Below are 25580 nucleotides of genomic sequence, written 5' to 3' on the forward strand. Positions count from 1 at the left end.
ATTAGTAGCAAATGTTTATCTTTAAAACTCGCCAAACTTCGATCCAACACAGCTCAGGGAATTGCTGGCATCTCCACGGGAGAAAACGTCTCCGGACCATTCCAATAAGTGATGTCATCATAGCTCTGTTTTACTCTCTGTTTTCCGACTCAGGATGTGAGCAGCACAGCGGAAACCCAGGTTATCTGAGGCAGAGTCTGGTGTGTTTCCCATCCTGGGAAAGGACAAAAAAACCCCTCCTATGTAGATTCAGTCATAGATTTTAAGGCCAGGAGGGACCATTAGATCCTCTAATCTGACCCCCTCAATGACACAGGCCATAGTGATTCCTGTTTTGAGCCCACTAACCTGTCTTTGACTAAAGCAAATCTTCCAGAAAGGCAGCCAATCCTAAAATGATACTGACACATGGGGCCATTTTCGAAGAGCCCAACTCCAATGTAGGCACCTAAGTAAGTGGCCAGATTTTCAGAATAACTCAACCATCAACATACTGTGCTAATTAAAAAAAAATCTGGCCATTTAAATTAGGGGTCTAAATGAGAGCAGAGCATTTGAGAAAATCTGGCACTTGATGTACAGAATTGCTGCAAAGGGGCTGATGGGTGATGCAGTTCCTCCCCCAGGCTTTTTAAATGAGATCTTCTGATAATAATTAATATGGAGAAGGAAGGCAAAGCAATTTAATTATTTAGAAATTGTCATTTACATAATCGCTGGCAAAAATGAGTTTATGTCTGTATGATTAAAACAGATGAACATTATTTCCCACCGTTAATTACACTTTGTTATAATTTCTATCCTTATGTTATTTTCCCTTCCCTCTCACACTGTTGTATTTGGTGTCATACACTAGCTGGCATCTGGCCTTCATTCCAGAGTTGGCTGCTGTCCATATAGAATTTGAGAAGTGTTTGAGGATTTATTATTAATAAATAATAATAAAGTGGTCTTCACATTAGTTAAAAGTAAATAATTATTAAATAGCAAAAAGTTTTAAATAAATCTATATAATAAAGGTTAAGTTACTATAAGCCCCCCAATGTGGTGCAAAATAGCACTTGGCCACAGCAGTAAGTAAACCTACCTAGTGGTAACACGAGCTTTGTGATTGGCCGATCCATCTACTGTGTCAATCCAAGATGCACCTCGCAGGACGTGCATTTTCTGAGCACGCTGCCTTGATACAGGTCCATGAGGTTGATACTCTGATGCAGTCCATTCCCAGGTGTTTCCTAACAGGTCATAGAGCCCTGAGATATAGAAATTGCTCATCAGGATTCATAGGAGGACACATACACTGTCAATACAAAGTCCTTTTGGAAGCACTTTGGTGCAATGAGGGTTGTTTAAGACGCCATCAGAAGAGCATGGTCTAATGGATAGAGAAGGTGACCAGGAATCAGAAGCTCTGGGTTTTATTCCCAGCTCTAATACACGCTCACCATGACCTTGGGCAGATCACTAAACTTGACTGTGACCATCTATTTAGTGGAGTAATAATGCTTGCTTACACTCAAAAGGACATTGTGAAGCTTAATTAGATAATATTAATAAAGTGCTTTGAGATTCTCAGATGAAAGGCATTACTGAAGGACAAAAAGTCATCAAGTATCATAATTATAAATCATTGCATGCAATGTCATGCCGGTTGTGTTAAAATGTATCATGTCAACATCAGCCAATTTAAACAGCATTCAGAAATCTCAATGTGCCCAGCATCATCATATCTAAATGCCAAGAAACTCCATGTCAGTTTAGGTTTTAAAGTCCAGCTACTATCTTGAGACTTTATTTTATTATTTCTAAATTGAAATTAACAAAAGAATTCATTTGCAAACTGGGGCAAAGGTGCCTACTAGTCCATACCATAATTGTTCTGAGGAGAGAATGCATTCACTGGGGAAACACCATGGTAACCATCTTCTGCCGTATCGACCTTTGGGAAGATTCCCTGTGTGAAGAGAGGATTTTACTCTACGAAAAAAAGCCGCAAACAAACCTCACCCAGGATGGCGTAGAAAGGAGCTTGCGCTTTACAGAAGCTCGTCATGCTTAAAATAATGGAAACAGTCTAACAGTCGTAAATTACATGATGTGAAGATACTTCAATATGATAAAACAATAGTTTCAACCATTCCAAGTGCTAAAGAGGGAGATCCCTCCCTTGTGAAACTCTGAACCTCAACAGCCACAACTGTTGAGGAATCTGGATTCCACTTCTGCCATAGAGAGCAGGGTGAGATTGCTGCCTTGCAAGGATATTCTGTATAAATATTAAATATTTATGGATAAATATTACCTTTAAATTCTAAATCCTGGAGATGGGGGCGGGGGGGGAGAGAGTCAAATGGTGGCAAATTTAACAACTGACCTGGGAGCCCTACCAGCTGATGTTCAATATCTTGAAAACAAGTCAGTATGATTTACTAGCTAAATGTTTCCTTAGGTCACTTTAGGACATTTTTCTTCATCAATAAGCCATCAAGACAACCCATAACAGACATGATGGTATTAAGACCTTACCTGCCAGAGATTTGTACGATTTGGTTGAAACTTGTTCCCCCAAGGATATACTCTGCCTGTCAAAAAAGAAGCGGCGGGACCAATTATTTCCTTCCTGATCAAACCAGGATACCAGTAGGAACTGTCAGCTTTTACCCTTTTTCTTACTGATGTACGGGGACCAGTGCTGTTCAACATATGCATAAACGATCTGGCAAAAGGTATAAACAATGAGATGGCAAAATTTGTAGACAATACAAAATTACTCAAGATAGTTAAGTCCAAAGCTGACTGCAAAGAGTGACAAAGGGATCAGACAAAACTGGGTGAGACTGGGCAACAAAATGGCAGATGAAATTCAATGCTGATAAATGGAAACTGATGCATACTGGAAAACATAATCCCAGCTATATATACAGATAATGTGAGTCTAAATTAGCTGTTATAGCTCAAGAAAGATCTTGGAGTCATTGTGGATAGTTCTCTGAGAACATCTGGTCAATGTACAGCACCAGTCAAAAAAAAAGCTAAAAGAATATTAGGAACCATTAGGAAAGGGCTAGATAACAAGATGGAAAATATTATAATGCCACTATATAAATCCACTATATAAATGCTCACACCTTCAGGACTGTGTGCAATTTTGGTCACCTCATCTCAAAAAAGATCTATTAGGATTGGAAAGTACAAAGAAGGGGAACAAAAAGGGTTAGGGGTGTGGAACAGCTTCCATCTGAAAAGAGGTTAAAAAGATGGAGTGTTCATCTTAGAAAAGAGACGACTAAGGGGGGATATGAGAGAGGTCTATAAAATCATGATTGATGTGGAGAAAGTAAATAAGGAAGTGACTATTAGCCAAGACGGTCAAGGACACAACCCCATGCTTTGAGTGTCCCTAAGCCTCTGACTGCCACAAGCTGGGGCTAGATGATCAGGGAAAGATCACTTGATAAATTCCCCTGTTCTGTTCATTCCCTCTGTAGCATCTAGCACCAGCCACGGTTGGAAGACAGGATACTGGGCTAGATGGATCATTGGTCTGACCCAATATGGACATTCTTATGTTCAAAAGGAAACCATGCATTGGTTTTAAAAATAAACATTTTAACTCTAAAGGACACAGTGCATAGCTGAGAGGGCAGCCAATGCCCTAAACTGCTTGTCATCAGCCCTTCTGATTACCACTCCTTTTGCCAGTTACTCTGGCAGGGATTTTCAAAGGAGCCTAAGAGAATTAGGCACCTAGAGCCTACTAAATTTCAATGGGAGATTTGAACATCTAGCTCCCATAGACTTCTTGGTGGAAAAAAAAAATCACAGCTTCTGCGCATAATGATTTCTAAACATGAACTACACATGGGGATCAGTTCATCCACCTCTAAAATGCAGCTGCCTCTGGAGTAGGACACTGCTGGCTTCTAACTGCTGTGAAGTGAAGAGGAATATTGTACCTGATTGAAAATGCAGGGGGAGTTTTTAGGGTGGACATTAATTTGGAGCTGGTTTTTGACCTGGATGTCAGAGCTAATGTCTCTTCTCTTACGAAAAAACTGTGGGAACACAGGCATTGAGACACTTGATCAGACCCATGGGTCCACCTGGTCCAGTATCCCATCTCTGACCATGGCCAGCACCAGACGCCCCGGAGGAAGATGCAAGAAACTCCACGCAGGCGGATGGGAGATAATCTGCCCCACATGCAGGTCACATCTCAATCTCAAATAGAAGTTGGTTTAAACCTTGCAGCATGAGATTTTTTAATCCCTTCCCAAACTCTTCTTTTAAATTTTGCATTAACTGCTATAACTCTGGATAGTCTTGTTATCCCTATAAACATCCAATCCCTCTGTGAATCTTCCTAAACTATTGGGGCAAAGTCTTGGCTCCATCAAAGTCAGTGACAAAACTCCCGTTTAACTACAACGGGGCCAGCATTTCATCTGTGGCCGTAATGACATCCTGTTGCAATGAGTTCCACAAACTTTGATGTTCATGTCTCAATTGTAAGCGGATCAAGCCAAGTTCACTTCTCAGGACCATGCCTCATAACTGAACAACTAATGCTATCCATCTCCCTCAGGCAAAGCACATCTTTGTGGTCAACTCCAGGACAGCCCATTATCCCAGGCAGAATGCACCGCAAAGCATGAACATTAAGGGCCAGACCCAGCTCTCATTACTGAGAAGAGAATTTGGCCCCCAGAGCTTTAATCAGAGAGATGGCTTCAAAACGTATTCATGTAACTATTTCATAGAGTCATGGGTTTTAAGACCAGAAAGGACCATTAGATCATCTAATCTGACTTCCACCCACATCTCCCTGCGGAGACCAGAACCCCGCAGCAGAGGGGAAGGTAGAACTTTGAGTCTGGTAGGATTTCATTATTTAGGAATACAAGACCTCTCCTGGATTATCGAGTCCTGTCCCCTGCCATCCCAGGCCATCCCATCACAGAATCAATTATAATTATTTGATGACTTAGTTTGGTTTGAAAGAGATCAGTTCCAAGAGCTTTTCTTACATACTCTCTAGTCCTCCCCTTGCAGCAAATTCCCATTCTGCCTCAGTAGGGAGTCTCTTCCCTTTCCACTTGCAGTATGCCTGTGCATCGTTCCAGCTCACGTGTAGCACAGGGTAGTCCAGCTTGGTTTTTATCCCAGATCCTGGACCTGCTGGCTGAAGAGAATTTCATTTAACAGGTTTTCATTGAACTCTAACAACTTTATGTCAAATAAACCCAACAACAGGGAACAGTACAGAGTCTGGGAGGCCTACGATTAGACACATCATCTATGCTGTGCTGTCATGAGCATCCACCACCCACTTTGCTCTGCCTATCTGTAAAGTAATGAAACAGACAAGAATCTTGGACTTCAGGTGCTTCTACCTGTGGGACATATGTATAGTTCGATGGCTAGTCAGCTAAGGTTGCAACACCTTTGAAATCTATGGGGAGGTCGGGGGGAAGAAAACATTGTGGACACATTTTTTTAACACCAAAAACATTCATTAGCCTAAGACAACTTTCTGAAAGGCAGGGAGGGTACAAATGATAAATATTAACTAAGACAGTCTGGGCCAGAGCAAGGAATTGAACCCAGATCTCAGGTTAGTGGTCGAAATACTGGCCCAGCCTGCTTCACACAAATGTATAAAGATCATACCCTGAACTTCTGCAGGATTTGGAAATGCATCCTTTTATCTTTTTCTACATGGTACAGGGCACCTTGCCTTTGACTACTTGGCAGAAATCAATCTAACTAAAGACTGGAGGATATGCATCTGTCTCAGTTAAGGATAGACCCTCAGAGACTTGTGTAACACACAGACACCAGTTCTATCTACTCTACTAAAAAGACTTGGCTGATAGTGGAGTTATCCCTTAGACAATGATCTCAAAAGGGTCTGCAGATCAACTGTGGCCTGTGATCACGTCCAGGTAGCTGGCAGAACTCCTCCAATCACAGTGTCCCCTAAATATATAAACAAAATGGACAAGAACAGTGCATAGCCGGGAGGGCAGCCAGTGCCCTCAACTGCTTGTCATCAGTCCTTCTGATTACCATTCCTTTTGCTAGTTACTCTGGTATGGATTTTCAAATGAGCCTAAGGGAATTAGGCACCCACAGCCTAGTAAATTGCAAAGGGAGATTTGAACATCTAGTTCCCGGAGACTCCTCTGAAAATCACAGAGGAGTCTCTGCGCTTAACTCTCAATTTCCTCCTTTTATGTGAGTGGAATTGCTAACATTGTAATTAATGCCATTTCTTCTCCCAATGAAGTTCAGCCGGTAAGCAGACAGTCTCTGAAGCCCTATGGGATTGCAATTCGCTCCTTCGGACTGCTCACCTGTCGCCAAAATGCATTGTCAATCGGCAACCACCAAGGGGCAGACTAAGAAAAAGGAAAAAAAGAGACCAGATTAAAACACAATCCTGCCATCGAATCATCCCCAACCCTTGACTCTTGGTGCTTAACCCATTTCATAGATTCATAGATACTAAGGTCAGAAGGGACCATTCTGATCATCTAGTCCGACCTCCTGCACAGCGCAGGCCACAGAATCTCACCCACCCACTCCTACGAAAAACCTCACCTATGTCTGAGCTATTGAAGTCCTCAAATAGTGGTTTAAAGACTTCAAGGAGCTGAGAAGCCTCCCTCAAGTGACCCGTGCCCCAAGCTACAGAGGAAGGCGAAAAACCTCCAGGGCCTCTCCAATCTGCCCTGGAGGAAAATTCCTTCCCTACCGCAAATATGGCAATCAGCTAAACCCTGAGAATATGGGCAAGATTCACCAGCCAGATACTACAGAAAATTCTTTCCTGGGTAACTCAGATCCCATCCATCTAATATCCCATCTCAGGGAATTAGTCCTATTTACCCTGAATATTTAAAGATCAATTACTTACCAAAATCACATTATCCCATCATACCATCTCCTCCATAAACTTATCGAGTAGAATCTTAAAGCCAGATAGATCTTTTGCCCCCACTGCTTCCCTTGGAAGGCTATTCCAAAACTTCACTCCTCTGATGGTTAGAAACCTTCGTCTAATTTCAAGTCTAAACTTCCTGGTGGCCAGTTTATACCCATTTGTTCTTGTGTCCACATTGGTGCTGAGCTGAAATAATTCCTCTCCCTCTCCTGTATTTATCCCTCTGATATATTTATAGAGAGCAATCATATCTCCCCTCAACCTTCTTTTAGTTAGGCTAAACAAGCCAAGCTCCTTAAGTCTCCTTTCATAAGACAAGTTTTCCATTCCTCGGATCAGCCTAGTAGCCCTTCTCTGTACCTGCTCCAGTTTGAATTCATCCTTTTTAAACATGGGAGACCAGAACTGCACACAGTATTCTAGGTGAGGTCTCACCAGTGCCTTGTATAATGGTACTAAAACCTCCTTATCCCTACTGGAAATGCCTCTCCTGATGCATCCCAAAACCGCATTAGCTTTTTTCACAGCCTTATCACATTGGCAGCTCAGTCATCCTATGATCAACCAATACTCCAAGGTCCTTCTCCTCTTCCGTTACTTCTAATTGATGAGTCCCCAACTTATAACTAAAATTCTTGTTATTAATCCCTAAATGCATAACCTTACATTTCTCACTATTAAATTTCAGCCTATTACTATTACTCCAGTTTACAAGGTCATCCAGATCCTCCTGTATAATATCCCGATCCTTCTCTGAATTGGCAATACCTCCCAGCTTTGTATCATCTGCAAACTTTATTAGTACACTCCCACTTTCTGTGCCACAGGATGCGGAGTGGTTTTGAGTTGGATATGGTTAAATTCTGTGGCTGGATATGAGCAGCTGGTTCATTTTAAAGACATTTCTATAAAGCTCATAAGTAAGGTACAGGAGGCATCTGATTTTAAAAAGAAAATTCAAGATTTAAAAAACTCCTTTAAAAATGTAGGCTTCCCTGTTTTCAATTCTGATGAATAAATATCAGGAGATGCCTTGCTCTCGCCATACTCGCCTAGCAGACCCTACTGCACACTCTGCAAACTGGGGCCTTAAATCAGGTAAGGCACAATCCTGCTCTTCTTGGGGTCAACAGGAGTTTTGCTCTTGGTTTCAATAGGCGCAGAATCAGGCAGGGGAAAAAGCCAAAATATTAAACCAGTTGTTACCCGGTGGTAGTATTCAGCAGAAAAAAAAAATACCCATTGCAATCAACAAAGTCTTTCCCTCAGGGGTTAATGTTTATAGCAAGACAAACAAATAAGGTAACATAGTCAGGAAATAAAGTGAAAAACTCTCCAGTGAGGAATCCAATTCCCTCCTAATCCCTGCGGTGTGGAGCCTAAGCTTTCCAAAGGCTTGCATCCCTTCTTCTGGGCACCTGGTTAGAGCTGAAGTTAACGTGTCCTTTCTTCACACAAGGTCACAACATAAATAGACTTTTCAGGAATGGATCTGCTTGTATTTATTCCACCATCCGGACACCACTCTGAGTTCCAAGGATAAACACCACAGCCCTCTTTTCACCACCATGAATCAACCCCATAACATAGTGTTCACGTCACTTTACAAACTCCAAATGGACGTTACCTCCAGTTTTTGGGTCACTTTTTTTTTCAGCTCTTCGGATACAAAATCCTCAAAGACAAAACTCCAGCCGAAGGCTTCTGCTTCTGTTTTATATTTCTTTTCTCGAACAAACTCCCTGGTGTAAACATGTCAGATATAGGTCTCTGGGTAGCACTCCCACAAGGTTAACACCACAAAATTTAAAGATCCACATGCACAATAAGTTGATAAAAGTAAATGCAATTTACAAGAGCTATTCACACCATTTATAGTCTATTGAGCCCTTGCGTAAATCCAATCAGCTCAATGGAGTTAGGTTTAGAGATTAAACTGGCCCAGTTTGTATTGGTTAAATGGAATTTAGGGTTAGGGTTAGGGGTTATGTGAACTTTTTTTAATATTTAAAAACAAAATCTATTGAGTTTCTTTATTTAGATTTATTAAAACAAAACAACCCAAAAAACCAACCAATAAAGGCAGCAGAGTTACTAGAAGTTCCTATTCTAAGCTGTGAGTACACTTTGCAAAAATTCACACTGCACGAAAGCCACATGCAACCACTTAAATCCACTGCTCCTATTGCAAATCTGTCCCCAAAATTTAACTATCCAGGGCAGTGAATAACCCTGCCCAATCTGTGTTCTATCGCCTCCCAAAATAGCTGAGAATCAAGATGAGCTTTGTGGTATGTCCAAAAAGGACTCATTAAGATATCAGAATCATCTCTGTGCCAATGTAGGCTAGTCACTCCAATATATAGTCTAGTGCAGGGGTGGCCAACCTGTGGCTCAGGAGCCACATGCGGCTCCTTGTACAGGCACTGAATCTAGAGCTGGAGCTACAGGCGCCAACTTTCCAGTGTGCTAGGGGTGCTCACTGCTTGACCCCTGGCTCTGCCACAGGCCTTGCTCCCACTCCACCCCTTCCCGCCCCCTCCCCTGAGCCTGCCATGCCCTCGCTCCTCCCCCGCCCAGCTTCCTGCACACCATGAAACAGCTGATCAGGAGGTGCGGAAAGGGAGGCACTGATCGGCAGGGCTGCGGATGGGTGGGAGACGCTGGGACAACTGATGGGGGGCTGCTGATGTATTACTATGGCTGCCAACAAAGATAAACCCAGCAAAGATGGTTTCAGTCACTACCCAGACTAATTGCATATAGCTGAAAGTCTCAACCACCCTGCGCCATCCACTCTCTGCAAACTAAGCAAATGCTAAAAGTGTGGGCCTCACCTGAAATCCCGGTTGGTGACAGGATATTTGTCAATACCAAATGACTTCACTGTCACCTCCTGGAGAGGCCCTTCATTTTTACCGTCAGGTGAATTTGTTCCCATTTGGAACTTCCCGCTAGGCAGTTGTACCATGTTTCCATCATCTTCAAAAACTGTGAGAGATGTTGTGATCCAATATAACATTAATTAGTAACAATAAAATCTTGGAGTGTGTACATGCTTTGCTAGAGGTATGTTTGCATGTTGGGGAAGGAGGATAATAGAAAGTTGATAATTATACCTAGCACCTAGACAGTGGTTTATATCTTGAAAGTCCTTTACACAGAGTACACTGAGCTTATTCCTGGTGTAACTCCATGGAAATCAATGAAATTATCCCTGAGAAAAATTTAGTCCATTCACTCATTCTCTCTACTCTCCTAGGAAGAAAACAAGTAAGTATTGTTATCTCAATTTTACAGCTGGAGTAACTGAGGCAGAGAGGCTAAGTGACTCCCTCTAGGTCACAGGGGACAAGCAGCAGAGTTAGGAATCTCTTAATATGCTACAGGATCATTGCTGCTAAAAATACTGATATCTGAAAGACAGCCCCACTGCATGGTGCTAGATTAACCACATAAAGGAATCAGACTAGCAACACAAAACACCCCCAGCCCACACAGCCTGGATTTGCCCTCTGAAAGTTTTGTAAATGCACAGAGGTTTTATTGTGAAGGAATCATTAGAGAATCTACACTGCGAAGGGTTCACTGAGGACAACAGCAGCTCAACCTGTTGTTTTAGATTAGACTTAGTGTTGTTTGATGGCAATTTATACAGAGCGGCATTCCTCGGTATCGCTTTGAGTTGTGAGATTTGAGTATTCACTCTTGGCCTCTAGTCTCACTCATCAGTTTTTACATGCAGGATTTCAGGCCACCAGAGGAATCTCCTTTGAAAGCATTCAAGGTCTGTCACTTTTCAGCTGCATCAAAGGATCCAGGATTCACTAGGGAAACTCTGAAAGGAGTAGCCCCTCCCACGATGGGCAGGCCCAGGATTAAATACTGTGTTAACTGTGATTTAGAAATGACTCTGCAAACCTTCAGAAAGAAAGAGAAGGGAAAAATACATCGGGGTGGGGAAGTTACCAGACCTTTACAGCTAGGAAACAAATTTGGGCATGGGGCTGTGAAGAAGGGAAGATGAGTAGAAAGGGAATTCCCCTAGCTTCCCCAGCATCACAAAAGTCATTGAGAATTAGGTACCAGTCTGACTGACCAGTCACAAACATCAGATCTAGAGCTGAACTTTGTGGGGTATCCAGGAGGATTCTGTCTTAAGCTTGCACTTTAGAGTCAGTGAAGGCATGGATCTCCCAGCTAACTTTTCCAAAGTTTGCAGGTGGGAGCGCTGGTCTCTTTTTACATTGCTCATTTCACCTAACTGTTGGAATAAGTTTAAGAGTTTGATACTGGTTCCTTCAAATGTATTTAAAAGGGAACAGATGGGCCCTTTCTTCCTTGTTTTCAGGCAACTGAGGATTCATTTTAAGGCAGTACTTCAAGTCTCTGTTTTGGGAGAAGGATTTTAGGGTGGTGAGAGTCAGGGAAGACACTTCCTTGAAATGAGTTCCGGTTAATGCAGCCCCTGACAGAAGGGGAAAGAGTCATTAAGTGGGGGCAGGCACCACTTCTTAAGCTCTGCTGCAATGAAAGAGTGTAAAGGGTAAAGGAGGTGGAAAGGAAAGGTGGAGCAAGACATGCTTTGGACACATGAACTCACCTTGCAGACTGTAGCTGCTCCATAACCCACAGGTGCCCAACAGGAGAGCCAGCTGCACTCTCCCAGCAGAGGAGCAGGGTAGCATTGGGGACAGGAACAGGACATGAACTGGAGAAGATGGAAAGGCTGCCTGTGACCCAGAAGGGCTGTGTACTGGGCTGAAATGCTTCCGGGATCTCCGGCTAGAAGGGAGGCCAGTCAAAGTTCTTCCCGGCCCGAGTCCCCGCCTCCCCCGGCATGGAAACGAAAGCGGGGGGGTATGTGCGCAAGCGGCAGCATGGAAGCCGGCTTCTGCCTCCACGGAGTCGGTGTGGAAATGAGACACGTTGCATTAAGTCGTAACCAAACCCCAGCCCGTGCAGGGTTGTTCGTGACGGTGCATTAAAGTTAGTGCACAAGCGATTTAGTGATCAAGAATTGGCAAGAGCCAATCACTTTTTACTGAAGCCTTTTCCTTACAATTGTTAGACCCAGAATACCTAGGATCCCTGTCCTTTGAAGAGGGGGAAATATCTTGCCCTTCTCCCCCCAGGAGCAAGCCTAAAATCCAAACCGATTTTGGGCAGTTGACGCTTTTCACACGATCAGTTTTGTGCTGTCTATGGTGGAGGTGTGCACTCCGTCTGCTTTGCAGGGGTTTTTGTTACAAATGACAACGGAAAGGTGTTTTGATTTTTAAAACATGAGGCGGGGGAGGGGATTGTAGGCTCCCATAGACGCAGATGGTCATACAGAAGGCCTAGAGCCTGGAGCGGTTTCTCTCCCCCCCCTTTTGAAGGTGACTGGCCCTTATATTATGTTCCTTTAACTGGGGAAAGCACTGGTTACCCTACCTGCCCCGTCAAGAGCATAAAGCATTTCAACTTGCAGATGGGTAAGATTTTTATTGAGAAATATCTTGAACCTACTCTTTTTTTTTTTTTAAAAAAAGAGTGTACTTGTGGCACCTTAGAGACTAACAAATTTATTTGAGCATAAGCTTTTGTGAGCTACAGCTCACTTCATCGGATGCATTTGGTGAAGTGAGCTGTAGCTCACGAAAGCTTATGCTCAAATAAATTTGTTAGTCTCTAAGGTGCCACAAGTACACCTTTTCTTTTTTGTGAATATAGACTAACACGGCTGCTACGCTGAAACCTACTCTTAACTGAGATGTTGAGATTTTCTGCTGAGGAAATTTTGCAGTTTTAGAGCCTCTTTGTGAGCTCTTACATACACAAGGAGTACAGAGGCTTGCTTTTTAACTCAACTCTCTAAAGACCAATTCTTCAGGTAGTAACGTACAACTCTAGTGTTAAGATATTGTTTCAGGACTTTGCTTTTACTCAGTAGGCCTCATGCTGTATTCCTTGTTCACCCATGCTCCACAGTGTGGGATAATGCACAAGGAATCAGACTAATGCCCATATTCAGAAAAAAAAAAACAACCCAAGTCTAATAGTAAGAAAACAAACAAAAAAACAAACCCCCAACGAAGATGATAGAATAGATAAATTAGTAAGCATGGCTAAAGTTGAGAGAAGTTAAACATTTCTTGATTACCATTAAAACAAAAGGCATGCAAGACAAACTAGAAGTTCTGTAATGTGGAAAACGTAACAGGCAGGCAACTGAAGAAAGAATCTACATTACCCGTGGTAGGTTCCAGTGAGATCAGGCCAGACCCAAGCCAGCTGATCCTATACTTGACGTTTTGATGGAATTGTAGCTTGGTCTGGTTCAAAGTTTGTCAAACAGTTCCTGTCCATCCCTCCCCCTAAAGTCCTCAAGCAGCTTGTGTCATTGGTGAATTCACATCTGAGTTATCAGATTCTGCCAATAAAAAAAACCCAAACAATACTCTATGGAAGAGGCCCTGGAGGTTTTTCACCTTCCTCTGTAGCATGGGGCACGGGTCACTTGCTGGAGGATTCTCTGCTCATTGAAGTCTTTAAACCACGATTTAAGGACTTCAATAGCTCAGACATAGGTGAGAGGTTTTTTGCAGTAGTGGGTGGGTGAGATTCTGTGGCCTGTGTTGTGCAGGAGGTCCGACTAGATGATCATATTGGTCCCTTCTTATCTTACCTTAGTATCTATGAACTTGCCAGCAAGTTTGTGGACTATTTTAAAACATTGGATTGTAGATCACCATTATACATTGCTAATTAAATTATAGGAATTATGCCTATAAATATGCAGTTTTCAACCTATAGATCTCATATCACTTTACAAATGAAGGTGTTGTTTACTGCCGCACCACACACTTTGTAGATAGAGAAAATGATGCATCGAGGTGACATTAATGGCCGTAATTCAGCAGCAAAGTTAGGAAAAGAATCCAGACTGACTCTCACCCAGTGCAGTGTCCTACATATTAAAACATATTGCCTCCCAGACAATTAAAAAGGTATTCTTTACAAACCCTATGGAGGCTCTCCACTCCTTGCAAATCTTTCAAGCTACAAGGAATTTGGTGAAATCCAATCTGCATGTGTACATGAACCACAAAGTCATCCCTGCCTGGGGTATGAGTGAATTCTGAGAAAGTGACATTTCCTCACAGTTGACAATTATGTAACTACATTGACCTGTCCCACATTAGCCATCCCAACCAAAACATATTAAGTAACTGACACCACTACAAGATAAGCACAGAGCAGAACTGTTTATTGGGTAAAAAGACTCCAAGTTGTACATTTCAGTGCAATTAAGAAAAAAAAATAATAAATAACTGATTTTAGAACCTAATATTTGAATAGATGCCAATGTTTGAGAGTGGCTATGTTTACTCCAAAGAGAGAGAGAGCTACTTCTGTTACTGTGAAGATCCACTGGAGGCTGGAGAAAATAACGCCTGTAGCTGGATTTTTTTTTTATTTATTTTTTTTATCTCCCTACTCAAGGCAACCATCACAGCAGAGGGCAGATTCAGTTCAACCTTTGAGAGATGACATTCCTGCTCGCATAATTTCATCAACCAAAAGAATGTTGCTAGCGATCACCGTGCTAAAAAGATCAAAACATTGACAGTCAAAACTTCTGTATTATTCTACAGTTCATCCAAACAAGAGTACCAATTGCATGCATCTCCCCCCCTTCAGTCCCCACTTCACACACACACTCCGTAGATTAAGTTCTACATTCACTAACTTGTTTAAAAAAAAAAACAAACAACTTGTACCAGCTGTTGAAGTGTCACTCTAAGTTCTTAAAAACCAATCTTGGCTTATTTAACAAGTCAGATTTCTCTATGACAGACAGAGGTGAAATGGATATCAAGACTAGTCATTTTTATATAACTATTGTACTCGCATGTTTTTATTTCTACACTGTACATTTAAATAAAATATTTCTGTAAAGATTAACCCATCCCATATCAATCCATCAAATCTGACTAGTAGCAATAGAAGCCTATTTCAGTTTAAAATTAAAAAAAAAAAATACAAAAATTTACCAGGAATGAAGTAGCTGTTTTTTGACATTATAATTATCCCAAATTCCAGCTGCCGCCGCCACCATTGGTTCACCTGAAAATGCAAAATAAATCCCCTTTTAGACAATTGATACATTTTAGCATTTTATTAATGTAGTTCAAAATCTTGTTACAAACAATAGGAAACCACAAGACATTAACATGTTCTACCCCCACCACAAAAAAGGCCATATTGGGTCAGACCAAAGGTCCATCTAGCCCAATATCCTGTCTTCTGACAGTAGCCAATACCTAATGTCCCAGAGGGAATGAACAGAACAGGTAATCAGGTGATCCATCCCGTCACCCATTCCCAGCTTCTAGCAAAACATTTGCTGCTGCCACCAAGAGGCAAACCAAAGCATCTCCTACTTCATACTTAACACTGACCTTCATCTTTGTGTGCCCATGTGTTACAATGAAAAATCCATTTTATAAATGAGTGTCTGAGCCTCCAAAATGGGGAACAGTGGCTCACCAAGTCAGTTAATTAATTCTCTTGCATAAAGCTATATTGAAGTTAAATATTAATCATGAGTGAAGTATTCTTCTAGGAAATATTCTTCTAGTAATCTAAACTAGAAAAGGAGTACTTGTGGCACCTTAGAGACTAACAAATTTATTAGAGCATAAGCTTTCGTGAGCTACAGCTCACTTCATCAGAAATGCATCCGATGAAGTGAGCTGTAGCTCACGAAAGCTTATGCTCTAATAAATTTGTTAGTCTCTAAGGTGCCACAAGTACTCCTTTTCTTTTTGTGAATACAGACTAACACGGCTGCTACTCTGAAACCTGTAAACAACTAGAGAAGCTGCTGACTGAAAATCTGCCAGATCTTACAAAAATTCTGCCAGTCTTGAAACATCTTTGGAAGCTAAAACATGATGGACTTGCTGTACATAAAAAAAAAAGCTCTATATTTCCCTCACCAGAAACAGCACCACTTTGCTGGCTCAAAGCGAAAATTAATCCTAATTGTCTGAACATATTTTAAAGTTTCTTACCAGTGTTCAGATCAACTCCAATAAGTTGTCCTGATTCTGCATATTCGGCCAGAATTTTCACTAGTGTTTCCTGGGGGTCATAGCCAGAGTTCTGCGCAAGAACCTTGGAGGGGGAAGGAAGGGGAAAAAAAAAAAAAGCACATTTTATGTATTAAACTTAAAGCCCTGTATGTTGTTTCAGAAGGTGCATCATTAACTGTTAATCTCTACCGCAGCTCCCAAATATCCCCCTGCTGGTATAACTCAGACAAAAATTAGGAAATACATCCTTGCTTTCAGTTCAAAACATTTATTACTCATGTCTGCCCTCTGGCAAAAGACTTCAGTGAAAGGGACTACTGCTAAGACAGGTACAATTTTCTACACTTTATAACTGCTCTGAAACTATTACTTGAACCAAGAGTACTTTTATACCTTAGGAATTATGAGCAGAGCGTCTGCAAAGGCTTGAACTCCAAACTGGGCTCTTCCTTTTACATTGGGCTTATGTTTCACAAGAGCATCAGCTATTGCCACTTCTAATGCACCAGCTCCAGCAACTACACATCCTGTAAAGAGATAAGACACACTAGTGTGCAGCCTATCAAACAATGAGACTACATAATTTAAGTTAATGGTCATGAAGCTCCCACAGAGACAAAAAGAGGTCAGTTAAGATTTGCTGACTGTAGTGAAGAGCTCCAAGCTTTTACTGGGTGGAGAGAAAGCTAGGAAGTTAAAACTAAAGCCTGTATGTTTCTGGCATGTTTTTAGTGAATATGATAAGACATGGTGTTGGTAATTTTCAGTAAAAATCTTACTGACTAGCCAGCTATCTAAAGTGTTGACAGCAGTTATATTTTAGGCCAACTGTAGACATTTCAGCAAGACAGCAGGAAAAAAAAGTCAAGATTTTTAAATAAAGCACAAAAATCTACACATAGTAAAAGGCTTTCACATCAACAGTTTGCAGTTCTCATGTGTCATTTTTAGTTAAAAAAACATCTAGAAGAGCCACTTTGTTTTAGTTCTCCTTCCCTTTGAAATGGAGATTGGAATAGAAGAGATGCAGCAATTCTACAGTTTTCTTGGAATAAAACTCAATTTTTTTAACATCATACATATACATTCAAGATATTTTAAACAGATTTTTGAAAAACGTGCTACCAGTTCATTATTTCCACTGATAAGAAATGCTATTCTAATGCTAGTTCCCAGCAGGAACTCTAGACTGACAATGCAGAGTAATAGTCTTTTAGATGATTGGAAAGCAAGCCTTTCCTAGCCCTTGTGTATGCTTCTAGTGGCATGTAGGGTATATTGCATATAGCTACACACAGCAGTGAAAAACAGTCTGTGTCCACACCACAATATGTAGCTACATGTGGCAGTGTAGACATGGGGGGCACTGCTTGGGTGTGTAGAGATCCATGTAGGGTAGATATAGGGTTCTGGCATATGTCTATTCAGCCAAGCAGTGCTTCACTGTCTACACTGCTCTTTATATTTGTGCTAACGAGGTGTGCGGTGTCTACTCTATATGCTACCACACATGTAGACATACACCTTGCAGCTAGGGGTATGCATTTTTTATTCTTCCCACTTCCAAAAGCACCGACTTTAATTAGATCTAAAGTTTTAATAATTTTCCCTGTAGTGATTAGAGCATCTTGTACTAAACATATTCCAGCAACATTTAACAACTTATTCCCTTTCTTGGAGAAAGGCAATATGCAGCTATTAATTGCATCACCTAACATGTAACTGAAGTTACAATAACCGACCAAATATGTGTGTCCATCTTTCCTAAATACTCACTTTAAAAACAGCAAGGCACCAGGAACATTTCAAGTAGAAGTGTGCTTTAGCACAGAGTCTGTATAAACTACTAACAAAAGTGAACAATTTATCCATATCATCTGGCAGAAAAGTACAGGCACATAGATGTGCATTGGCCGGTATGTTTTGCACATTTCAAGATGTGCCTCATAAGACCTCACTAAATTTACCACCACCACGAGACTTACCATCCTCAATAGCGTTTTTGACAGCACGTAGCCCATCTCTTACTGCATCCTTGATTTGCATGAGCGTATGTTTATTTGGCCCCCTGATCAACAGGGTAACAGAGCGAGGGTTGTCACACTTCTCAATGAAGGTAAACTTCTCTTCACCCTATATGCCAATAGCAAGTTTCTAATATCACATTTTTGCTTAACAAAAAAGCCCACAGCATATCCACGTAAATCACTAAATGAAAAATATTTAACTATGGTGCATCTGAGTATTTTAAGACCGAAGTCAAGAGTTATTCAGATAAATTAATTTTATCCTGAACCTTTCAGGAGGAGAAGAGAAATAGAAGGGGAGAAGTTGGTCTCCTCACCCTCAGAAGCTGTTCAGATACCTTCTCAATTACATTTTAGCCTTAGAGAACAAGTTTATTCTGTGTTTTTCTTTGGTTCAATTTTATTCTTTATCCCCAACATGTTCCACACATGACAAGAAGTCCCAATGACTTTTTATGAGACTTCTCAAACTTGTAAATGAATTTTCATGGGCACCTAAATGCAGGCAAAGACCTCCATATGGTTTGAAGTAGCAGAATCAACAATAAAGCCTGAACTGAAAAGATTGCTGCAGACACCAGATACGAGCCAGAGGAATATCTAATTTAGCCTTGGTTACAAACTGAAGATCTTACGCACCAGTGTATACTCGTAGACAAGACCAGCATGCCCCAAACAGTCAGCAGTGAGGTCATCCACAGAATTCATAGCCATACCACCACAAGCAAGGGTCAATCTGAAAAAGGATGTATATAAAATACCTAAAGCATGTTACATTTAAAAAAAATGTGGAAGTGGAAAGAAGCTAGAGAATCTTAGTTGCGTGAATAGTCCTGAGCAAAGCTGCTTTTCACACCATGCCATATATTGTTATAATATATATGCTGGTCTCCTTGTTTGTGAATTTCAAGATATTAAGGTTTGTTTATTCAGGTGATTTCCTAGTGTTCAAGTTTAAAACAATTCAAGCCTCTTCTATACTACTCGGAGTTGAAAGCTTACTGTAAACATGGTTTATACTGGATTGGCAGTTTTTACTCCTGCAAGATGTGTATGTGCCTGAGCTAAAGGGGTATTTTACTTCAATTTTGAAAGAAAATATACAATAAAACTAAGAATGGAAAGAGTGAAAGTTTGTAACACAAAATTCCTTCCCCAAGAACTGACCTCTCCATGTTCCTCCTTTTTGCTCTGCGCAAAGCTACTATTCCTTCTTTTGCAAGTGCATCCAAGGAAAATGGGTCAATTCCCTATAATCGAAGGGAGAAGTACACATTAGGAAAACTAAAAATATAGAGATTCAGTCCAGCACCAAGGACCGAATTGTACATTCAGTTCATACAGAAGTAGGTAGAAGATATGCACACGGATCTGAAAAAAATACACCGCCGACCAAGCCTGACTAAGGCTTGTCTGAAGAAGCCTATACAGTTAACTGAAAAGAAAGCATCAGGCCCGCCAAGATTGTTAACATTTTAAAATAAATGAGAATACAAGGTAACTGGGAAAAATTCTCACCTTTTGATTGATCACAATAAACCCTTTATTTGAATCACCACAGACTCTCTTTTTCAAATCTATGATTTTGTTCACTCTGTCTTCAATGAATTTTCTCTCGGCTTTTACTAGCTTCTCTCTTTCTTCTGCACTCTTATAAAAGAATCCTGAGCTCACCTCTCTGAAAATGAAAAAAAAAAAAAAAAAAAAAAAAAAAAAGAGACATTGTTCAACATTACTACTAGTGCTCTATAGTGTTTAATTAGCAGAATCTTAAAATCAGAAGAGGATTTAACTTACATGTTTCAGTTAAGACATCAATTAGCTAAAATTACAGTACAGAACTATGAAGTGAACAGTCCTTTTGAATACATGTAAAAGGAAAGGGATTCCTTCCAATGCAGAGGTACAGCACAGAATTATTCTAGCACTGAGTTATACCAAGGGAACTATGAAGTATACTTGGGTATTCACTGTGCAACGTAAGACTTGTTGGAGGCATAGGGGAGACTTTCTGTCATTCAATAAGCCAACAGAAGGGACTATTATGCTAATGTGTCCACAATCCAGCCCACTTCAAAAGCCAATTCATCACTCCACTACTTTGGAGTGAAACATTTGACTTCATTTCCTCCTTTTACAGAAAACCAGGCTTTTTTTTTTTTTAAATAAAAGGATATTCTAAAATATTTATTACTCTTAAAAGTTTAAGATACATATGCAAATATGAATTCACATTACCAGAGTCAAGTACATTTCCTCCCTTGTCTCACCGGTGACTACTTACGTTTTTTCATATTCTAGGGATACATTGCAAGTAAGGATGTAAGCATCTTCCACTCTTTTCTTCATGTCAGGATGACGAGCACCATGGTCCAAAACAAGTCCTCTAATCAGCCTGTAAAAAGTCAGTAAGATGACCTATAAGAAATCTTTTATACACAGGGTAGAAAACTTGTTTTCCTGAAATGTAGTCATAAAACTCATACTATAGTTGAACAAACAGATTAACTACCATACTGTCATATTAAGAATTCATTGGATCATGTATCCTACTTGTATGGACATGCTAACTTTACACAAAGCATACCATTAGAAACAAGTGAAAAGGAAATATACTCTAGCATAGTGTCTGACTGCATTAGCTACTGAAGAAGCCAAAGCAGAATTCATCCATGCCACTGAAGTTAAATATATCTACACTTTTTTGTAATTTCAAAGAATTTTGAAGCATCATGGTTCTCAACATGTAATTCTGATAAGATTTTATACATCTTCACTTAAGAGGACACTTAAGACACATTAGGAGCCACCTTGCGCTGCCAATATTTTAGAGTCACAAAAGGTGGAGAGCTGGATTCCCGTTCACCTTCCATTTTTGATTAGTCACCTAAAACTTCCACTTCATCTATACTGGAAGTGGACTTGCATTCCAAAAAAAGATGGAATAGTTAAAAAGAAATAAGACACTTCATGTTTTTCACGCTGACAACCGTTTTAAAACAATCTTTGAAAGTTAACAGTTATATACATGTACCTAATGTACATTTTATACTTGAAATGAATGTGTAGTGATAATGATGTTCAGGAAAGTGTATCAGAAGAATACAGTCAGATTCTCCAGCATAAAGGGACATGATTTAGTCTCACTTGTGTGCAGTCCCTCCCGGCCTGTTAGAAGATTAGCATAACAGAGATTACAGGAAAAAGGCTATTTTTCAGGTTATTTATTTTGTAATTCTGACAATACCTTGCTATTAATCAGTTTTGTAGTCAGTTTCCTCTTTCAAAGAAAAGAGGGGTAAGAAAAATGGGAAAATGCAATTGTAAATTGACAAAAATTGGCAGAGGGACTCAGAGGTGGTATACTACCTTCAACTGTTTTAAAGCAATTAAGTTTCATGCTATGATTAACCTTTTAAGTACAGAATGCATTACCAACATTTTATAGCTACCTACGTGGTTTCAGTTTCTGATTTGTGCTTCATCTCCATAATCTCAACCATGTAGAGGTCAATAGGCTCATCTGGTTTTCTGATTGCCAAAACAGCATCTACTACAGCCTGAAATAGAAGAGAATGCCTCCATAAAAAAAAAAAAAACAATGCATTCATCAAAAAAGCAACCCAGCCAATATTTCCCCAACTTTCATACATTCTCACCCCTTCCTCAAATAGTTACAGAACAAACTGAACACCTGGAGTTCCTTACACGAAAGGACAGGAAGGGAAGATGACAGACAACACATGCACACTTGCCTCTGTTAAGATATCAGCAAGTTCTGCATGAACTTTAGTACGCAGGGACGTTCTGGCAACATCCACAAGTATCTCCCTGTCCATCTCCTTGGTTACTTTGACTTTCTCCAGAACTTCAAGTGCTTTTTCCTTTGCAGCTTCAAATCCTTCGGTGACTATTCTAGGGTGCAATCCCTAATTTTTTTTAAAAAAAGAGTTAACAGAATGATGAGTGGCCTTTTTTCACACCTGAAAACTCCTATTTACTAGTTTTACTTGAAAAGTTAAGATTTGAAGTGTTATCTCCAAACTTCGGATACCACAAACACCCATGACTGTGGTGCTCTAAGACTGAAGTAAGTTAGAATTCGCATGCTACAGAGAGGGGGAAAAAAAAATTGTACTGTCCTTCTGAATACATGTAAAAGGAATGGCACTCCTTCTAATGCAGAGGAAAAGTACAGATTATTCTAGCACAGAGTTATAGCCAAGGGAACTACAAAGCACACTTGGGTGTTCACTGTGCAACATAAATTAATAAGGTATCAGCCTAAGTTTCCTGGCACACGCTGCCAGCAATGATTCCTTACTCTAGAAAGGTGCCTCTTGGTGTCATACAATTAGAAGACAAGAGCTTTAAATCCAAATAGAAATAAGTCAAAAACAAATCGATAGATACAAGATACATCCTGCATCTATCCTAGATAGTTTCAACCTGTAATAACATAACCCTGCCTAGTTGATCTGTTTTAGTTTTTACCCAGTGTATTTACACAATAAAAAGTGTCACAAAATAAAATTCTAGAAGAGCTGTAACACCTGAAGTTTTGTTTGTTTGTTTTTTTTAATTAATGAACATGAAACATTAACTGCAATGATGCTGAACAGCCTCAAAGGAAAATGTTCACTCATTTTCTTATGAAAGTGAAAAATTCATACGTACCTCGGAAATATAGAGATCTGCCTGCTTCAGCAGCTCTCCAATGATCAGAACATTTGAAGTGGTACCATCTCCAGTGATGTCATCCTGTGCTGTTGCTACTTTTGCTATCAAGGAGGCTGTTGGGTGTTGTATTTGCTAAACAAAAACAAGACACTGGACAATAAATCTTGTTGAATTGTTATGGGAGTAACTATCTGAAACCAGTTTAACAATTATATCTGGCCAGTACTTACTTTTCATAACCAATAGTGCATCTGAATGATTGTTTTTATTAGTTTAAAGTGACACCATCTAATTAAAGAGTCATATTTAAAGAACCAGCTATAGTGGTCATAGACTTTGCATAACTCTTGTTTTGACCAAAAAAGCAATGAAAATAAAGAACCAAAGCACAGCATGGGTTTCTTCAAACATTAAGAAGTCCTTATCAGCAGAGTTATTGTAAAAGGACCATATATACATGCCTGACAGTGACCCGGGGAAGAAGAAAAAGGATGTTATTTTAAGAAGCAGCACAGAAAAGTTAACCTTAATGGAGTAGACAAAACATAAGCACAGAGTAGATGGCATTTAAAAGAGTGATGTAAAATACGGTACAATGAAAGACTGCTGTAATATTTCATTTAGCTAGCATGTGGCAGAGAATCTACAGTGTAGTTATGGATCTGTGTGTAGCAGAAACTGACACATGGACCACACCCACCATGCAGCCTGGTACATTTTTCTTTTTTTATCCTCACACATCTGTACCTTACTACCTTTGGCCTCAATTCTGCATGTACATCTACCCAGAGCCCTACTGTCTGCAATAGAAATGCAGGCCTCTCCCTGATCAGATGCAAGACTGGGACTTTAGAGACATACAAGTGTTATAAAAGAAAAGGAGTACTTGTGGCACCTTAGAGACTAACAAATTTATTTGAGCATAAGCTTTTGTGAGCTACAGCTCACTTCATCAGATGCTCAAATAAATTTGTTAGTCTCTAAGGTGCCGCAAGTCCTCCTTTTCTTTTTTGCGAATACAGACTAACACGGCTGCTACTCTGATACAAGTGTTATGTGAACCAAAAGAAATTTTGGGTGAACCCGAGTATATTTAAGAGTAACAGGCAGGACACCGAATGAAAGATGAAAAGGAGGAGGACTTGTGGCACCTTAGAGACTAACAAATTTATTAGAGCATAAGCTTCCGTGAGCTACAGCTCACTTCATCGGATGCTCCACTGAACCGAATGAAAGAGCTAACCCTTTCTGAGGTCGGAGATTGGTAAACACCACACCAATGAGGCAACAGACACATTTTAACTACGGAATTGAACAACTTTCCTTTATGGTTGCCAACCCATGAGATTTAGCGAACATCTGCCCGAACTACCCCTGCCTTCAGCCATTGTAGGCGAAGCCCCGTTGGGCCTCATTACCGCACAGAGCTCCAGCCGCTCTGTTTGCCCCCGGGGTCTGGGGGAAAGGGGCGCACTCATAGATTCATAGATACTAAGATCAGAAGGGACCATTCTGATCATCTAGTCCGACCTCCTGCACAGCGCAGGCCACAGAATCTCACCCACCCACTCCTACGAAAAACCTCACCCATGTCTGAGCTATTGAAGTCCTTAAATCATGGTTCAAAGACTCCAAGGAGCAGAGAAGCCTCCCTCAAGTCAACCATGCCCCATGCTACAGAGGAAGGCGAAAAACCTCCAGGGCCTCTTCCAATCTGCCCTGGAGGAAAATTCCTTCCCGACCCCAAATATGGCGATCAGCTAAACCCTGAGCTTATGGGCAAGATTCACCAGCCAGATACTACAGAAAATTCTTTCCTGGGTAACTCAGATCCCATCCATCTAATATCCCATCTCAGGGGATTTGGCCTATTTACCCTGAATATTTAAAGATCAATTCCTTACCAAAATCCCATTATCCCATCATACCATCTCCTCCATAAGCTTATCGAGTAGACTCTTAAAACCAGATAGATCTTTTGCCCCCACTGCTTCCCTTGGAAGGCTATTCCAAAAAAAAAAAAAAGAAGTTGGAATTCAGTGTTCACTCACCATCTCGTGAAGCAGCACGTTGCCATCTTTGGTCAGCTTGATCTCTCCAGCCCCGGACACCAGCCTGTGAGAGGCACAATGCAGAACCCGTCAGCCGCTGCGCAGCCTCCTCCTTGCCCCGCTCCCCAGCGGCCTGCGCGGGGCCCAAGCCCAGCGCGCGGCTTCCCAGGCGCCTGCACGGCCACGGGCCATCGGCGCGGCGCAGCACGGCCAGGGGGCCGCGGCCAGCGCCAGCCTCCCGCCCGCGGCTTTGTCTCCAGCCCTGGGCCGGCCGCTGGCCTCAGCGCGGCTGGCGGGAGCCCGAGGCAGGCGCCGGGCCGCCAGCGGCGCCTCCCGCTCCGCCAGTCACCGCGGGCGGCGGCTCCGCAGCGGGCCTCACCCGCCTCAGCCACGCGGCCTCTCCCGGCCCGCCCCGCCCCGGCCCCCCGCGGGTCTCACATCTTCATGGTGCCCTTGGGGCCCAGATTGGTCCGCAGCACGTCCTGCAGTCCCCGGGCCGCGCTGATGTTCACGGCCAGCGCCGCCTGGGCCCGGGCCACCTCGGCCTTAGGGTTGAGCGCCTTCACCGCCGCCATGTCTGCCGCGGAAAGAGGAGGCCCCAGTTACCACAGCCGCCGCCCCCGCCGCCCTTCTAGAACACTCCGCCGGCGCCAGCCCCGCCCGCCCCGCCCGCCTCCCATTGGCCAGGCCGAGCCGGCGGCAGGACCATTGGGCAGCTCCCTTGTCGTTCGTTCCCGGCGCCCGCCCCCGGCAGCGGCGCTCGCGGCCGTTGGAAGCCGTTAATATGCAAATC

At 41.6% G+C, this 25580-nt stretch overlaps 2 protein-coding genes and 3 non-coding genes across 7 annotated transcripts; all 5 read right to left on the minus strand.

Annotated features, from left to right (window-relative positions):
• SUMF2 (sulfatase modifying factor 2) lies at positions 1-18008 on the minus strand. 3 transcript variants are annotated; one of them, XM_043499575.1, is made up of 10 exons: positions 16764-18008; positions 14672-14681; positions 9784-9928; positions 8574-8688; positions 6357-6401; positions 5032-5182; positions 2527-2582; positions 1870-1954; positions 1088-1253; positions 1-214 (listed from the first exon to the last, which is right to left on the minus strand). In XM_043499575.1, exons 1-10 carry the CDS (start codon positions 16776-16778, stop codon positions 118-120), a joined length of 885 nt encoding a protein of 294 aa, XP_043355510.1. In that variant the 5' UTR covers positions 16779-18008; the 3' UTR covers positions 1-117. The 3 variants fall into 3 exon arrangements, with proteins under 3 accessions (XP_043355510.1, XP_038231602.1, XP_043355509.1); XM_038375674.2 differs by lacking the exons at positions 14672-14681; positions 16764-18008 and adding an exon at positions 11550-11778 and having other exon boundaries at positions 9784-9937; XM_043499574.1 differs by lacking the exons at positions 14672-14681; positions 16764-18008 and adding an exon at positions 11550-11681 and having other exon boundaries at positions 9784-10028.
• CCT6A (chaperonin containing TCP1 subunit 6A) lies at positions 14178-25580 on the minus strand. Its single transcript, XM_038375944.2, has 14 exons — positions 25226-25580; positions 24788-24851; positions 22734-22868; positions 21812-21985; positions 21513-21616; positions 20341-20451; positions 19575-19734; positions 19224-19306; positions 18696-18792; positions 18015-18162; positions 16423-16556; positions 16009-16111; positions 14986-15058; positions 14178-14537 (listed from the first exon to the last, which is right to left on the minus strand). Exons 1-14 carry the CDS (start codon positions 25360-25362, stop codon positions 14465-14467), a joined length of 1596 nt encoding a protein of 531 aa, XP_038231872.1. The 5' UTR covers positions 25363-25580; the 3' UTR covers positions 14178-14464.
• On the minus strand, positions 19903-20034 carry LOC119844885. Its single transcript, XR_005289431.1, has one exon. It is a non-coding gene; the product is annotated as a small nucleolar RNA SNORA22 (small nucleolar RNA).
• Positions 20597-20732, minus strand: LOC119844883. Its single transcript, XR_005289429.1, has one exon. It is a non-coding gene; the product is annotated as a small nucleolar RNA SNORA15 (small nucleolar RNA).
• On the minus strand, positions 22187-22318 carry LOC119844884. The gene has a single exon (XR_005289430.1). It is a non-coding gene; the product is annotated as a small nucleolar RNA SNORA22 (small nucleolar RNA).

Source organism: Dermochelys coriacea, chromosome 17 (genome assembly GCF_009764565.3).
Source record: "Dermochelys coriacea isolate rDerCor1 chromosome 17, rDerCor1.pri.v4, whole genome shotgun sequence".
Classification (NCBI taxonomy): Eukaryota; Metazoa; Chordata; order Testudines; family Dermochelyidae; genus Dermochelys; species Dermochelys coriacea.